The sequence below is a fragment of the Rhodnius prolixus genome, unplaced genomic scaffold (assembly GCF_049639745.1).
Source record: "Rhodnius prolixus isolate KJV_2025 unplaced genomic scaffold, Rpr scaffold_10, whole genome shotgun sequence".
Taxonomy (NCBI): Eukaryota; Metazoa; Arthropoda; class Insecta; order Hemiptera; family Reduviidae; genus Rhodnius; species Rhodnius prolixus.
The window spans coordinates 25614117-25632249 of NW_027411615.1; the positions used below are offsets into that span (position 1 = coordinate 25614117).

Consider the following 18133-nt stretch of genomic DNA (forward strand, 5'->3'; position numbering starts at 1 on the left):
ATTTCAAGTAGAGAGCCATTTCTCCTTAAATAATTTTAATAAATCTTACCAAGAGCCACAAGGATGATAATGTGTAAAAAACTCTGTAGATCATTTGTATTCACAATTTATTATTTTATGATATTCAATAACATTTAAATGTTTTATATATTTATTTTCACATATTGCAAAGTAAATACACAAATAAATAATAGCTAAACCTGTATTTGAATGAAAATGGCGGCAGTCCTATATATTACGTACTGTATTTTAATATAATTCTATTCAATTTCAAACCTATCACATTTAAAATTCTTTTTGAAAAAATATCTTTACTTTGATAAATGAAATTTTCATTTGTTCCAATAAAATTGAAATATACAATTTATTTTGGGGCAGGCTGAAGAGCCACAAAATTTGGATAAAAGAGCCGCAGGTTGCCGACCCCTGGCCTAAGCGATTAAAACGCCAGTAAACTCGCAATTTTCTCTCTTCTGAAGAGAGTAGCTAATCCTGGAGACGACTTTAGGGAGTGTCACCGCTGACGAATATATGCAGTATTGCCAATATTATCATCATAGTTACTAACAACAATGCAGCTAACAATGGTGTAACTTTCAAAAACAAAATTAAAAATTTTAAAAAAGTTACCCGACATTCTCTAGACTAAAATTCTCGACAATGTAGAGTTCTGGAAACTCGGTGAGTTCGAAACATGTTTAATATTATGTAGTATATAAAATCAAATATTTCACCAAAAGTAACTATTTATTCGGAAGCCTATTTGAATCCCCTCTAAAACTGTCTAATACGCACTTTTCTACGCTGGTGTTTCGTAAGGAATGTTATAGATCCCATTTTTTCAAACTGAGGGCAACTTAAAACCGAAAATTTAACACGAAAGTTGGTACTACTGATTTTAATAATAACAATAATTAAGAGTTAATTAAAAAATCCAACTTTTTTTTTGGCAAAAAAATAATTAATAATAAAAATACCATTGCGTAAAGATTCCTTTCAAAACCTTTATGGAGAGATTGATCACAATTTACACTTCCCGTATTACTTCCATTTGTAATAAGTTCTCCCATATTTACACGTTGAACACTCGCTTAAAGCACTGTTTTAGCACTAACAATTTGTTTTTTTAAGTTAGTTGAGTTAAAAATTCAATTACAAAGTTATGACATAACTGCAAAAAAAAATTGCCACTTAAAGAACAAAGAGAATAATAAAAATTTATTTAGAATATGAACGAGCAATAAACTATTGAAGGAGATAAAACAAATGGAATGGAAGAAAAAAAAAACAGTAAAAATGGAACTATAAAAGTAATAAATTTTAATGAGGGAATTTTATATTGTTTATGAAACATTTCCTTCAAAGTTGTAAACATAAATTCAAATAATTATTTAAACATGTTTTTTTTTTCAAAGGAAATAACTATTTTTATTATATGATAATGATAATATACCTTTCTCACTTGAGCGTTCTCAATTAGATAATATTGTACACAGATACGTCTGTTCCGGAAAAAATATTCACAACTACTTCTTCAAATTGCAGTTAGTTATTTATAAGAGGATTTATAAATCACTGGCGCTTACAACTAATTCACTTTTATTTTAATAGACACTTTGAACAAATATAGAAACTATATTTACTCTACACTCACAATATAAAGGAGTGCGAACAAACTGTATAATGTTACAACTCATAAAATACTAACGAAGGCCTTTTAAATCAAATAATTTGTAGCAATAAATAAAAATAAACTATCGCACAAATGAATGTAAACATGTGAATATATAAACTATAACAGTATAAACACTCGCAAGTCTTATACTGGGGGCTTACATAAAAAAACAAGAAGCGTTTACCACAGTTAATGATTTGGCAATTCTACAGTTTTATTATTTTGATTGAGATCAATTAAATTTAGTTTAGAATTTAGATTTTGTTTAAAGTGTTTACTTGACCTCTTTCTCTTTTTTTATGTAATCATTATTAAAGAGATGGGCGGTGATGTAAACAAAAGTGTTAGGAGTGCTGAACGAGAACCAATTTTCGATTTTTTTTTTTTTTAAAGCCATAGATTTATCATTTTAATTTGTGCTAATGAAAAAAATGACGTAGGAAGAATTTTGAAGTATTGGCCGTTGTTAAGTGTATTCACTTAACGAACAAGAATTGTTTTTATAAATATTTTACAAATTCAAAAATTGTTTTAACAAAAAAGAAGTATATTGTGTTATACACTTAAAATAGAGGAGTGCTTCAATATTTAATATTAAGTATTATTATAAATATTATTAAAACTGTCCGGTAGGACAGTTGTGTAAGGGTTGATCGCCAAAAACTGCACGAAAAAGCCGCAACGTTGAAAAACACCCAACTTTGACAATTTTTTTCTCTTTTTCTATAAAAGATAAAATTCCCAAATTTTCTTAAAAATATAGGGCAAATCCTCCTTTATGACTATAATTTTATTTCAACAACCTACATTCAATAGGTATCGAGATAAATTCAATATTATTTCAAGTTTAGAGAAAAATAATAGGAAATATTCTCGAGTGAAAGGAAAAATTCTTCCGAGTTCATGAGACTTCGAAATTCCAGTGAACAACTCCAAGATTGGCAATTCTTTTTTCGACCAGGGGAAAATATAAAAAAATTGACGAGGGCCATAATAGAAGTCTTTCTTTTACTGTTAAATTTATAATAATTATTTCCTTTGTGGTTAAGCTTTGATGTCATAAAAACCGGATGTACAAATCAATGACCTCGTTTTTAGCAAACCGACAAAATAACAAATCAATACAAAACTTGGTAGGTAGTTAGTGTATTGATTTGCAGTACCATGAGATATAATATTGAATTATAGCCCCCCCCCCCAATAAAATCTATTTTTTAGAAAATTTACCTTTCCAGCATTTTCTGTAATAGATTTAGTCTCTGGTGGGAAACTGCATCTCCGTTTCCAGTATTGAAAATTCAACATATGGTTCATTTTGTTGATTCAACTAAACCAACTTGATGAAAGAAGTTATCAGAACTAATTCACTTTACTGAATGAGAAAGAATAAAAGATGATACTTGCGACTGTGGAAGGGTGGGATTTTTTTTAGTATTTCCTTTTTAGATCGTAATAACTTCCATATTGACCGTGGATGGATATTTAAACCTTCAAACAGTCAGGGTCACCAAATTAACCCTCCTAAACTCATCTTATATTCTCACGATTTTTTTGAAATCATGGGCACTGCTACAGTATTCCCACAAATAATTAAATATTCTTCGAGTTCTCAAATAAATATTGCGTTAATGGTGACCCCCTATGTTCTACATTTTCATTTACTTCCTTCCTGAATAAAGGTCTTCATGAACAGAAATGAAAAATACATAAATTAGTCTGTGGGAAGTTAAAATAACAATACCTTTGAATGTTTTATTAAATTGTTTAAATATTAATATGAGTTATATTAACTCGATAATAATTAAACAAAAAGTGTTTTACATTATTTAAACATTGTCCTCCATCGGAAAGATACCCAGGAAAGAGGAAATCTAAGGGAAGTCAGCTGGTCTCGAATCCCAGATGTTTCACAAAATTATTAAAACAGAAAGACCTGAGGATGTAACTCAAATTGATTTTAAATTTTTATGACCTGTGCATTTCTTGTAACAATACGAACATAATTCCTGCAGCCCTGTATAGATCACAAACTGCACCCTTAACACATTCACAATATCTTTTAGTCAAATTTTGGAACGTACAAAGAGAAATTCGGAGCTATTTAGAAGTGAAGAATTTAATTCAGAGCTAGATTGTTTTCTCGGAGCTTGGGGCATTTCCAGTACGAATAGATTCTCTTGGAGTTGTAAGAGAAAATAAAAGAATCAACTCCAAGTATAGACTCCCTCCTTTAAAGGCAAGATTTCTTTCAGTAGATCAGAGCTAATTTTTTTTTTCTTTTTTTCATTTAAGGCGCGTCAACATCTAAGGTTATTGTCGCCCGGAGCTTTTTTCAGGTCACTGCTGGTCTCCCGTTAAAGACAACACTGTCAATCACCGGACAGTGAACTTTAAGAAGCTCCTAGGAAGAGAAAATCTAAGGGTCAGCAGCTGGATTCGAACCCGGGACCTCCGCAAGGGAATCCAATACGCTAACCGCATAGCTAATCCCTTCCCTCATTTCTTTTAGTAAAAAAGTTTTTCTTAAAATATATATATATATTTTTTTACTACCTAGAAGTTTCTTACAGTTTACTGCCCTGGTGATGGACAGTGCTGTCTGCAACGAGAGAACACTAACTGGGGGGCCGGCAGTGCACTGAAAAAAACAACTCTGGGCGCCAATAACCTCAGATGTTTAATATATATATATACTCGTAAAATCAGAATACATTAGCTTAAAATGAAAATTCCCCAGACACGGAAAACATCAATTTTTTCCTTGTTTACTAGATTATATTTATTTTTAGTAAAAACATGTGTTTAATATGATTATAGAAAAAGGATTATATTTAATAAATATTTATAGCTATCTCTAGACTACAATCGCCTTCCTCTGATAGCCGAAAAACCAGGTAGCAAGGTTTAATGCCTAAACATTGGAATTTATCTTCTTGAAAATGGCGTCAACTGTTTGGCTGAAACTTGGCGCTATTCCTATTGATATATTTGTAGCAAATCTAAAGCTAGTATTAGACATTTATCCGAACATATTAAGGTTATAAACATGAAAATATCTGCTACAACTTAAAAGATTTCTTGATGGCGTTTAAAACGGATTAAAAAATGGTACCAGGGAGATGGGAGACGTGTTTTTCAGCCTTTAGTGCCCGGAGCCATCTAAGTGCACTGCCGGCCATTGGATTATGTTCTCTCGCTCTACAGAGAACACTATTCTCACCACAGAATAGTTAGCTGTAGTGACATCCTAGTAACAAACTGTTATAAGACTTATTTCTTTAGTAGACAAGCGTTCTATTGATATGGTGGGTGTGTGGGTACATAAAATGAAAGGACCTAGTAACAACTAGTTTTACTCGTGGATGAGGCACCACGATTCGAACATCCTCCATGTTCATGCGACTTGACAAATTGCGTTGCAGTTTTATCACGCGAACACGCACCAAGCTAAACTACTATAATTATCATTAATAACTATTATTTATACCTAATTAAATTAAATTTTATTAAGCAGAATACAGCAGGATGAAAAAAAACCTTTGATAATGTTAATAAAAGGCAATTAGATAATTAATAAAAGTTACATTTGGAATTGGGAAGCTGGGCACAGACGAGGATGAGTGAGTAGCCTGATGTCTGGGAATCCAGTCAGTATAGGAATCCAGCTTAATGTTCTACATTGGAAAAGAAAGCCAGTGGTGATTTGTCCACATGCAGAGAGTGCTAGAGTTCAGATTTCCTAAAAGGGTGATAGCAGGGAGGCCGAGAGGAAAAAGACTAAGGCGAAGATGATTGGATGATTAGAGAACGACTCAGGAGTCAAGTGAGAGTAGCAGTTCTTTTTTTTGTGGAGTCCCAAAGCCCAACTAGGTTTGTAGTGCCATTTAGTAGTAGTTGTACGAGAATTGGTAGCGTTGACTGATGAGTCATATAGTTGGCTCAAGTTGTAAGTCCAAAACACAGAAACGCTAGCGATAATTCACTAAACTCAACCGAGAATTAACTCGGTCTAAATACAACTGAGCTCTCTTTAGAGCCGAATATCTTAGCCCCAATTCAAGCCTTGTTATCATTTCAACGGACTACATAAAAATAGTAACTATTACAAACAATGATGGTATTGGTTTATTTCGACCGTTGTTGATGGATGATTTTTTGGGGAATATCGAGGTGCGGTCATCAAAAAATACAACTTTTTTGCTTTATACCAACGTTTCGGTAATTTTTACTACCTTCTTCAGGGTATTATAAAAAAGTTTGTGAAGTTTAATGTCGAGCTATATCATCATAACTGTTGATAACAACTGATAATAACTGTTCAACAGTTATGATGATATACGAGGGGGTACCCAAAAAAAACCGGAATTATTTTTTAAAAGCTATTTATTTACAATTTTTTTACAGAACAACCTTATCCCCTTCAAAATACTCTCCATTACAACTAATACATTTGTCCCACCGGTGCTTCCACTGTTCGAAACTTTTTTGTAGTCATCTTTAGAAATGGCTGACAGCTCCTTCTTCGTTTTTTTCTTGACCTCTTCAATGTTGTCAAATCGGTGATCTTTCATGCCCTTTTTCATGCGTGGAAATAAGAAAAAGTCGCACGGAGCCAGGTCAGGCGAGTAAGGTGCGTGGGGCAGCGGAACCATGCCATTTTTAGCCAAAAACTGTGTAACAGAGATGGCTGTGTGTGCAGGTGCATTGTCGTGGTGGAAGAACCAGTCTCCTGTTTGCCACAAATCGGGTCTGTTTTGGCGAACACTATTGCGCAATCTTTTCAAAACTTCCAAATACAAGGTTTGATTGACGGTCTGACCTGGGGGGACAAACTCTGAATGGACTACGCCTTTGGCATCAAAAAAGCAAATCAGCATTGTTTTGATGTTTGACTTGACTTGACGACATTTTTTTGGTCGGGGTGAAGATGACGTCTTCCATTGGCTCGACTGTTGCTTTGTTTCTGGGTCATAACCATAGCACCATGACTCATCACCAGTAATGACCTTTGACAGAAAGTCTGGATCAGTTTCAAGCTGTTGTTTCAAAGCACGACATGTTTCAACTGGATGTTCTTTTTGATTGTCAGTCAGAACTCGAGGAACAAACTTGGCAGCAACCCTTTTCATCCCCAAATCTTCCGTTAAAATTCGCTGAACCGAGCTCCAAGATAACCCACTACTCTCTGACAGTTGATCAATTGTCTGTCGACGGTCTGTGAACACCAGCTCTCGAATTTTTTCAACATTTTCGTCGATTCGGGCAGTTGATGGACGTCCAGAACGAGGTTTGTCATCAATCGACATGTCGCCATTTTTAAACCGAGTAAACCACTCGTATACTTGAGTTTTTCCCATAGCGTCATCTTTGTAAGCTGTTTTCAACATTAAAACACTTTCAGCAGCATTTTTGCCGAGTAGAAAACAAAATTTCAGAGCTGCACGTTGTTCACTTAAACTTGCCATCATAAAAAACGAAAAAAGAACAAAACAGCGCTGGTAAAAACAATCACTGCAGATGAACAGAACAAGCCAGGCAGACAACACAGGCAGGACTGAACTGGCAAGGAATTGCGCTATACACGTCTAGCGGCAGAAATGCGTACTACTTAAGCTCCATGCGCGGCAACGCAATTCCGGTTATTTTTGGGTACCCCCTCGTAGCTCTACATTAAACTTCACAAATTTTTTTATAATAGGTAGTTCAAATTACCGAAACGTTGGTATAAAGCAAAAAAATTTGTATTTATTGATGACCGCACCTCCATATTCCCCAAAAATCATTACAAAACAATAATTATTCCTAATTCTTACAAGATATCTATCAACAGATCTAATTTAACCGGCACTTTTCACGACCCATTAAAAACTTAAATAGATCCAAAGTTAGCGAAACGCTGCTTCAGTTCTCACAATAAAGCTGTTTCAATTTCACCAAACCTCTGCCTTCTAAATATAAAAAATAAAAAAAGGCTTAAAAAAAAACTACTAATATAGGGTTTTATATTCTACAGTAGGATAAAGAAACGGAAAAGGCAATGATTGAATAGTTAATGAAATCGTTAGTTTTTTACACACGTAGTTGCACATTGCGAGCCAAGATGGACACACTATAACTTCCAAAGAAACTATAAAACACAAACGATGCAACTAAATAAATTTGAATCAAGCAGTTACAATGATAAACAAATCAATTTATTAAATAATGAAACAATAAAAATTATTATTAAAGTATTGCATTAATTTATGTCAGGGATATTGCCTTGAATATACCCAAAATGTACGCGATATTAATTAAATTATATAATCGAGAAATTTATATATTTATATGTAAATCAGTCACTAAACTATTTATTGGCATAACAAATAAGTGGAAAACTACGCTTTTTGACAAGTTGATTCAATTTACATAAATATTAGGAATTTGTGATTGGCAGGTTTATTCAAGTTGAAATTATGGTAAACACAAACAAATCTAAGGGTAATGCTTTCCATTAGGTAAATTAAGTATGTAAGAGAAAATATTTACGTATGTACGTGAAAGTACTTACTTTCAAAGTGAATATTATCGGAAGATGTTTCACTTAATAAACGCCTTGAATGCTTTAATCGCTTTATTTTACTCTCCGTTCAGGAAGTATATTGCAATTAGGTAAATTTTCTATTTTCTATTTTGATTTTTTTTTTTACAAAAAACCTTTGATAATCTCCTGAGTTTGAAAAAGTGATTTTTTCTCTTTAGAAATAAGCTTCTAATTTGTACATACAGGGTGAACAAGTAAGTATTGCCCATAGGCCTAAAGTGGAGTTCAATGACGTATTGGCCAACTTAAAATTTCCCCCTGTTCTTGAGTGACGTCACTTTCAAGTTTTTTTTTTCTAAAATCATTACTTTTTTTCAATAAAAATGTTATTACTCAGAAAGTTTTAGTCCGAATTCGATTCTGATGACACGGTTAGAAAGACAGATAAATTTTCTAAAAATTGACACCATTTTGAAGCATAAATTTTTCTCCAAACAGCCTCAATCTTCCTCCCGAATACTGGGAAAAAGTAAAAGTAATCGAAATTTTTAAGAAAACTCATTCGGCCCTTATGTGATCATTATCCGACCTAGTTGCTGGCACTTTTTATAAAAGTTTCCTTGTTTAAATCAAAGGGAAATGACTAGGGGCAGTAAATCGATTTTTCATCTCACTCTCCGGAAAAGGCTCGATCGATTTTCTTAAATCTGAGCATAAAATTTCCACACGTTTAGATCTATACATGGAAATCTTATTCTAGAGGGAATAATGGAGAAGTGTATAGTTAGACTGTGCCATAAAATGCAATTCAATGAATCCAACAATTTTAACACCTACTTGACAAGAATCGATTCGTTCCCGAAATGAATATAAAAACAAAAACAAAAAAAATTGGAGAATTATGGAGAATTTAGTAATTCCCTCCTTCCTCAACAAAGCCCAAAATGATTCTCTCCAAATTTTTGTATTGAATTTGAAACATTTTATAAGAAAAAATGTTTTTAGATTAGTATTAGGAGAGGCAGTGGAGTTCGGTTCAACTGCACACTAATTCTACATCGATATTAGTTTAATGTCTTTACAATATACGTACGAGGGTCGTTTGAAAAGTCCGTGCAAAGTCAGAGAGATAGCACTACTGGCGCGTATCGAGGTTATGTTTAGTTAGTAGCATCTCTTGGAAGAGCACACACCAAGTTTCAGTCAGATCGGTCTATTTCTTTGTGTTTGGCATTCGTTTGAATCGAGGAAGTCGAGTGATTTTCAAAAAATGGACGAAAAAGAATTTCGTGTGTTGATTAAACACTAGTTTATGAAAGGCAAAACGCCTCAGGAGACTAAAGAGAAGCTCCATAAACATTATGGTGACTCTGCACCTTCGATTAGAACAGTTTATAAGTGGTTTCAAAATTTTCGGAGTGGCCATATGGGCACAAGTGACGCTGAACGTTCTGGACGCCCTGTTGAGGTTACTACTCCCAGAAATCATTGATAAAATCCATGATATGGTGATGGATGACAGAAGAGTGAAGGTGCGTGAGATTGCTAGTGCTGTGGGCATCTCGAATGAACGGGTACATAATATTTTGCATCAACATTTGGACATGACAAAGCTATCCGCAAGATGGGTGCCGCGATTGCTCACGCTTGACCAAAAACGAAATCGTGTGAAGTGTTGCAAGGACGGTTTGCAGCTGTTCCAGAAGAATCCGCAGGACTTTAAGCGTCGTTTCGTCACTGTGGATGAAACATGGATACATCACTACACTCCTGAGACCAAAGAACAATCTAAACAATGGGTTACCAAGGGGGAATCTGCGCCAAAAAAGGCGAAGACCGTTCCTTAGGCCGGAAAGATTATGGCGACTGTCTTTTGGGATTCGCAAGGAATAATCCTCATCGACTATCTGGAAAAGGGTAAAACTATTACAGGTGCTTATTATTTATCATTATTGGACCGTTTGAAAACCGAGCTGCAAGAAAAACGCCCACGATTGGCCCACAAAAAAGTCCTTTTCCATCACGACAACGCACCAGCTCACACCTCAGCAGTTGTGGTCGCAAAATTAATGGAAATAGGGTTCCAACTCGTTTCACATCCCCCCTATTCTCCAAACTTGGCTCCCTCGGACTACTATTTCTTCCCCAATATGAAGAAATGGCTGGCGGGAAAAAGATTTTATTCAAACGAGGAGGTGATTGCAGAAACGAATGGCTATTTTTCAGACTTGGACAAATCCTATTATTCGGAAGGGATCAACAAACTAGAGCAGCATTGGACGAAGTGTATAAGCCTAAAAGGAGACAATGTTGAAAAATAAAAAAGGTTTTACTCCAAAAAATTAAGTAGTTTTTATTTTTGCACGGACTTTTCAAACGACCCCCGTATTCTATGATTGAAAAACCAATGGTTTGTATCCCTCAAAAGAAGATTGTCGGCTCAATGTGCACCTGAAGAAGCTGGTACTAGAACGCGATGATATCTACAGATTCTAAGAGGAAAATAAGAATTTCTATACATATATTCTCCTCTCACTGACTGCGATACCATCACACTAGAAAGAAATTAAATGATTAAGAAATAACCATGAGTTAAAGTTAAAAGAGAAAGAAGCTCCCTAGAGCCGTCACTGATTTTTGGATTTTGTCAGATATCTAGGGTTGGAAAGTATGTTGTCCAGTATGAAGGCCCAATCTTGAAAGGGTTCAGGGCATCACTATAATTCGCTGAAGAGAGTATTCGAAATCGAAAATCTGATCCGATGACGTAACTAAGAGAAAATAAAAAAGCCAAAATGGATTTACCAAGATGGATTTTGATCCACAGCACATGATGATATCGTATCATCCTTTCACCCACTCACACATAGCCAATTAGTATTTAAATCATTCATTTTTTTTTAATAGTTCAAACAAGATCAAAATGCTGCCTCCTTCGCAGTAAAATTAAAGATTTAATAACAGTTTAAATGAAGCTATTTTAGTGTAAAAAAAAAATTGTCTAAATACTAGACACGTAAAAGATCTTGACACAACAGTTGACTGTTTACGTAGTATTTTTAATGTTTGTAAATGCTACTGAACAAAAAACTGGCCGTCCTTGGCTACACATACACCTTGCTCAATTATTATTATTTTTTTTTTTTGTAAAAATTCTTTTAACAAAAATTAACTTTTTTTTATTTTAATTTTTCATAAATAATTTCTCTTTAAACAGAGGATGTTTCAATTTTTAATATTCTAAAGTAAATAATTAACTGGCTCGCCGCATTATTTTACATTATCTTATAATCTCATGAATTTTTTTAAAAAAGATGTGAAACATTGTAAAGTTTCTCTCATAGGAAATATTATAAATGATTTTTTGTTTTTACCTAATTAATGAATGCTATAAAGCACATCCCGTATTAAAGAAGACTCAATCTGCCCCATCTATCAAGGCTATTAATGCTTTGAATAAAATTATGTCCAGCACAAATCCAAGAGCAGTCAAAAGTTCACTTCAACAACAAGCAAAAAAAGGTGAAGCAAAGTAATGCCTAGTATTTCTAGGCGGGCATTACTTCCAACTAAGTGTCGAGGCCGGAAAACAAGTCTAGATGAGTTAAACAATTCACTCTGAAATGTGCAAAATTTTTCCTTCCAACCTAATGCATATAATCTACAATTAGATATATGTATCTCCTTAACAAAAACTTACAGTTTAAAATGTTAAGTATAAGGGTTGATTAAACGCCAAAAGGTACACAAATCAGCAAGTACCCAACATTTCATTCAAGCTTAGTTGATATAATTTAAGTAATTTTGCTGCATTAACTTTTCCTTCACATTTTTTAGAATTTATTAGATATCACAGACCCTTATGCTGGCTAGTTCATTCATAATATTATTTTGTTATAATTATGATAAGATGTATATTATATCCGTTTTTAAATAGGTACTTTATTTTAACTCTATTCCGAATTATTCTTCGGATTTAGCTTTAATTTGCCCTTTATTCTGAGATGTCACATATATACGATATATGCAAAAGTAGAAAAAGACAAAGTTAGAGTCGGCTACTGTTTAAATTTAAATCACGGATTTAAAAGAATATTTCAGTGCTGAATTCGTTTTACCGAAATATTCGTGAGCACAAATAACACACAGTTAATAACAAGTAGATTATTCAACAATAATGATTCATTTCTCAATTGTAATTTAATTTAGACCCCCTAATTTTACTTATAGTAAAATACTGGAATAATTAGATGTCCTAAACGTATGCATATCTCATTTATTTTATATTACATAACATATATTTAACATTGTGAGAAGAACAGCTACATTGAGAGTGTGATTGAAGAAAACTATATTATTTGCGATAAAGCCAGATAATTATTACCTATTATTATAAACGTTTGACTACTTCATACAATAACAATTACTTTAATCGAAGAATGAACTTAAACCGACGATTTTTATTAAAAATAAAATAATCGAAATCATTGATGTATGTTGGTGTAAGCATTTTTTTAAAAAAGTTTTTGAATTTTGTAGCCTCGTAATTTTTTTAATTTTTTATAACGTTTTCTTTTTAACCTGTAATTAATAGTTTGATTTTATAGATATTAAAGTCAATCTACATTGCTACTTGAACAAATATTTTGTAGATGAAAATGGCCAGCATAAGGGTCTGTGACATCTAATAAATTCTAAAAAATGTGAAGGAAAAGTTAATGCAGCAAAATTACTTAAATTATATCAACTAAGCTTGAATGAAATGTTGGGTACTTGCTGATTTGTGTACCTTTTGGCGTTTAATCAACCCTTATACTTAACATTTTAAACTGTAAGTTTTTGTTAAGGAGATTTTTGTACCTTTTGGATAGATTTTCATTTTTGTCTATTTTGCTAAGTTACATATCTGCTTTACTGTTTTTTTTTAAATTTGGAATAAGCAATTCTATCATTATGACCTGATAAGGTGTTAAGTAGGAACCGTAACTACCAATGGAGAGATCTTTGGTAATATTGGTAATAATAGTTTTAGAAACGGCCTTACTTGGGTGGGGCAAACTCCCCTCCATATGAGGCATAGCGTCGAGACTTTTAAAGTGCAAATCTGTACAAAATTTCGATTCGAATGACACTTCATTCATGAAAATCGGTTCACTTGTCGATAATTTGAAACGATTGCTATACTTCCCCTTAACTAGTGTAAGAGCAGATCGTCGCTTTAATGTTACGTAGGGAAGCCCTAACCCCATCATCCTACCAAATTTTATCAAAATCGGGCTAAGATTTACAGAGTAATTAGTAATAATAATTTTGAAGGGGGCCTTACATAAAGGGGGCTAACACCTCTCCCATTCGGTGTACAACGTCGAGACCCCCAAAAGGCACATCTACATAACATTCCGAATCGAATGACACCTCATTCATGAAAATCGGTTCACGCGTTTAGGCGCTACGTAGTTTACAAAAAAGGTAACAACAACAACAACAACAAGAACAAGAACAACAACAATTTCTGAAAATGCCGTTTTTGCTCATTTTCGGCAACTTTTTTCTCGAAATCTATTAGGTCTGGGTGGTTGCAAAAAAATTACAGTCATAAAGGTGGGTTTGCCCTATAATTTAAAGAAAATTTGGGAATTTTATCTTTTATAGAAAAAGAGAAAAAAATTGTCAAAGTTGGGTGTTTTTTAACGTTACGCTTTTTCGTGCACTTTTTGACGATCAACCCTTATACAACTGTCCTACCGGACAGTTTTAATAATGAATTCATCAGATAAGTTAGTGTAAGAAAGCACTGAATAGCAGAACTGGCCACTTAGTCATCGCAGTCTACCCATTTTTAGCTTCTTCTATGACTTGCAGTCACTTCTAGTCAGCAATTTTATTTTTAAATTATCTTCAATTTACCAGGCCAACAAAGTTTAAATTAAATGAAATAAAATACTTACGAGTAAGTTAAATTTGGCATCAAATCAACAAAAATTGCCACAATTAAAAAACAATAACGGTTTTATCGTGGTTCTCACAATGGTGTACAACTTATCAATCAAAGTCATTTACATTACTAAGACGATAATATTTTTTTTACAAACAAAATTCATTATAATTATGTATACACAATTTATTTATTTTTTTAATATATGACAAAGATATAAAATTGATTTCTCTTTCCAATCAATCAAGATCGACACGCAGTAACTCGTTATATACAGAAATTACAATCGATTAATATACTGAGAAACAATTTTTCAATGTTTACAAACTTTTATCCACAATTTGAAGAAGTGAATGGTAGTTAATAGAAACACACTTAATTATTACTAAAATTATCTAGCATAGAGAGTGAAACAGGACATTACCCCGAAATGTAACCTTAGGAATAACCTTCCCTCCGCTTGATCCTTATTTTCGTGATAAATGTGGGATAACCAAATCATACAATAGCTTGAATTATATCACCACTTCCGTGGACGATTTCACATAAAATCTTATGTCTTTTCCCGAAAATCTCCAGCTTTAAGTACGAAACAAGGGTTTCCGCGAGGTTTTGTACAAGAGAACGCCAAAAAAAGTGAAAATCAGTCGAATTTGAAGTGCCATTTAAATTAGAAGAAAATTTTAAACAATAACTGCGATAATAAAAAGACTTTTCTATACTTAACAGAGGGAGATATGACATGCGAGGAAATAGTAACGTAATAATTACACCAAGACACAATGCAAGATGTAAACAAATCAGATTAAATTAATAGCAAAACCTTGAGAAAATATAATTTTAGAAGAATTTTACATTAATTAACGTATACTAAAGATGAGGGTGATAGAATAACATAGCCGATAAAAGATTACTAACAGATACCTCCGATGTTAGTATTGGGGGAGCCATGTGCTACGCTCTATCACTATTTATTTATTTTCTTAAATGAATATATGAGCAAGAATCTGGTCTGAGATACTGGCCCGTCTCTCATGAGATCAACATCCAAAAATGAAAAAAGAGGATAAGAAAAAACATAATTTAAAAGCAGCGAACCAATGTCTAATTAAAAGAAACTTTTACATGAATTTTGTGCCTGGAATTGTGTGCGCATTAAACCGTATAGTCTTCACGGTCAAGATATAAATTTAAGACAAAAAAACTGGAAGGTTACACTTTAAAAACAGTAAATAAACAGTCTGTAGGTGAAGGTTATCTTCAGTCATGGGTATTGAAAACGAAATTATTGGTATTCCGTCTTGTTTAGTGTTAAATCTTTACTTTGCCTTAAAATGATCTAGTCCAGTGGTGGGCAAACTTTTTTAATGGGGGGCCACAAAGTTTAAGAAATTCTAGAGGAGGGCCAGAATTATAGAAAAAATGCATTTTGTGTTAAAGCTTTTAATCATAATATTATAAAAACATTACAGCATTACACACCTGTGTAACTACGCGGCTAGTTTATCTTCACCAATACTAAGTAGAATGTACTTTATACTTCTCGACCGTCAAAACGTAATTATAGCGGGCCATATACTATCCATGTCGATGGACCCTCGGCGGGCCGGATTAAATACTTTCGCGGGCCGGAGTTGGCCCGCGGGCCGTACTTTGCCCATCACTGATCTAGTCGATTCGTACTATCAGCTAGAAAAAATACCAAAGTACCGAAAATACGATCTTTATGATGATATTGTTACATACCCTAAGGGCGGTGATTAATTTGCACTAAGCGTGTCCACGTACTTCTATCAAGACTGCTGTGAAGTCACTAATACCTATTTACTACTTTAGGAACTACTTTAGGCGTCTAGAATCTGCAACGTTCGCTACTTAAATTTGGGCCGATGTGTAAGGCGGTTGTTGAGCATTCTGCAATTAGCGAGGTTATGAAACACGATTTCAGTAGCGATGATTAAAAGAGTTGTAGGCTTTTTACAAACATTTAGGCCAGAGAATTAATTACTTAGGTTACGATAATAGGTAACTTAACAAATAAAGTCCGACCTTGAATTTGAATAAAATTAAAAACACGACACAATTTTTATAACTAACATTATACAAACTATAGTTTGGTTACAATAGGCAGTGAACACATGCTAGACTATCATTACTAAATATTTAATGGCTTTTTGTGTGTATACAAGCGTTCGGTTTTGGCAAACATCCATATTTAATATTTACCTTTATATTGTTAGACAAGTATTACTATTTTTTTTGTAACGCAAAAGTATTTAGTGGGGGGATTCAGCAATCTCATTATATACAAGGCCAAGCATAAAAAAAAATTTAGTTTCTATAGAGAAACAAGAGCGACACCTGCTTTCCATTCATTAACTCGTTCAATATTGCTACAGCACATCCTTGCTTAAGTCTTCTTCAAAGATTTGGGTTTATCCCTAGCTATGCTAGTCAAACTATCTGAATGTATTGTAATATTTACATACGCACATAAAAGAAGAGTTAATTTATTACATTAATTCAAAGATGATCTGCATTTTTTGCAAGCTGTCGGCTGCAATTCATCACCCCAATGCTCTAACAGTTTGAGATTGATGATCAGATTAGTATTTATTGTTATTATTAAATAATTCAAAGAAAAGTTAAGTTAATATTCTCTATTGGAATGAATTGTCCCCCTACAATTAGACAATCAGATTAGTATTTATTGTTATTATTAAAAAATTCAAAGAAAAGTTAAGTTAATATTCTCTATTGGAATGAATTGTCCCCCTACAATTAGACAATCAGATTAGTATTTATTGTTATTATTAAATAATTCAAAGAAAAGTTAAGTTATTATTCTCTATTGGAATGAATTGTCCCCCCTTACAATTACCTTCCTCTTATTGTAATCAAATGTAAACAAACAAAATCTTATTTAAGATTAATTGTTAAATTGTTTTCAAAGAAAGTTATCATTATATTCTTAACTGTCCTTAATGTTTCACGGGCGGATTGCAGGAGTGCAGCGTAGAGGCGCTTTGCGAGTGGCGTGCGCCTACCGCACGGTGTCTGAACCAGCGGTCATGGTGGTCGCGGGCATCATCCCAATCGACTTACTGGCAGTCGAGCGTAGGCGCCTTTATCTACGGAAAGCGGAGGTATTGCCAAAGGCCAGAAAAAGGCGCGAGGAACGTGCCCGGACGATGGATGATTGGCAGGAACGCTGGGATGCGGATGAGCGGGGACGCTGGACAGCGAGACTGATCCGAAATATCAAACCGTGGGTCGAGAGGCAACATGGGGAGGTAAACTATTACCTCACCCAGTTCCTGACGGGGCATGGGTACTTCCGAAAGTACCTCCATAGGATCGGAAAAGCAGAAGACCCTCAATGGACCCACTGCGAGGAATGTGTGGAGGAGGATGCCTACCATGTCTTTTTTGCCTGCAGTCGGTGGGGCGCGGAAAGAAGACGGGCGGCCGATGCAATAGGCGACTTTAGCCCAGATGACGTCACTCAAAGAATGCTCCGCGAGGAGAGAGGATGGGCAGCAGTGGCTGTGTTTGTTGAGGACGTCCTGAGAAAGAAGAAGTTCATGGAGAGCACACACCCTCACCAGCAAGTGGTCCCGTGCCACTTGAGAGGGAGAGAGAGTAGATGTGGCCTAAAGATGCGGAAGCCCGAAAGGGCGAATAGCGAAGGCCTTCCATGAAGTAATGTGGTAAACGGTTCCGTGGAAGGTTTAGCTAGGAGACGGGGAGGTTTTTAGTGGGTGTGAGTCCCACATCACCAGGACTGGCCCACCTGGTATCCATTAGATTTTACTCCCCGAAAAAAAAAAAAAAAAGTTTCACGGAAAAGGAAGCATAGACTGACTTCTTAGAATTGCAATACCGAGAAATGTCTACCTTAGAAAAGTGTTTTTCTTTGGTTAGGGAATAAAAAACCTGTTGAAATCAAGAATTAGGACGCAATTGAAAATTATTTCAGAAAAATGGATCTGGAAGAAGT

General features: G+C 34.2%; 1 protein-coding gene across 3 annotated transcripts in view; it reads right to left on the reverse strand.

The window, feature by feature from the left end:
• Positions 1-18133, reverse strand: part of plx (PTB_TBC1D1_like and TBC domain-containing protein plx) — a 74292-nt gene that overhangs the window by 46111 nt on the left and 10048 nt on the right. Inside the window, exon 1 of one of the 3 annotated variants that reach the window (XM_074134051.1) lies at positions 978-1085. The exons of the other annotated variants lie outside the window; for them this stretch is intronic. Coding sequence (XP_073990152.1) covers positions 978-1070 — 93 coding nt within the window. The 5' untranslated portion in view covers positions 1071-1085. Of the gene's footprint in view, positions 1-977; positions 1086-18133 lie in introns of those variants that run through there. 3 annotated transcript variants of the gene reach the window in all.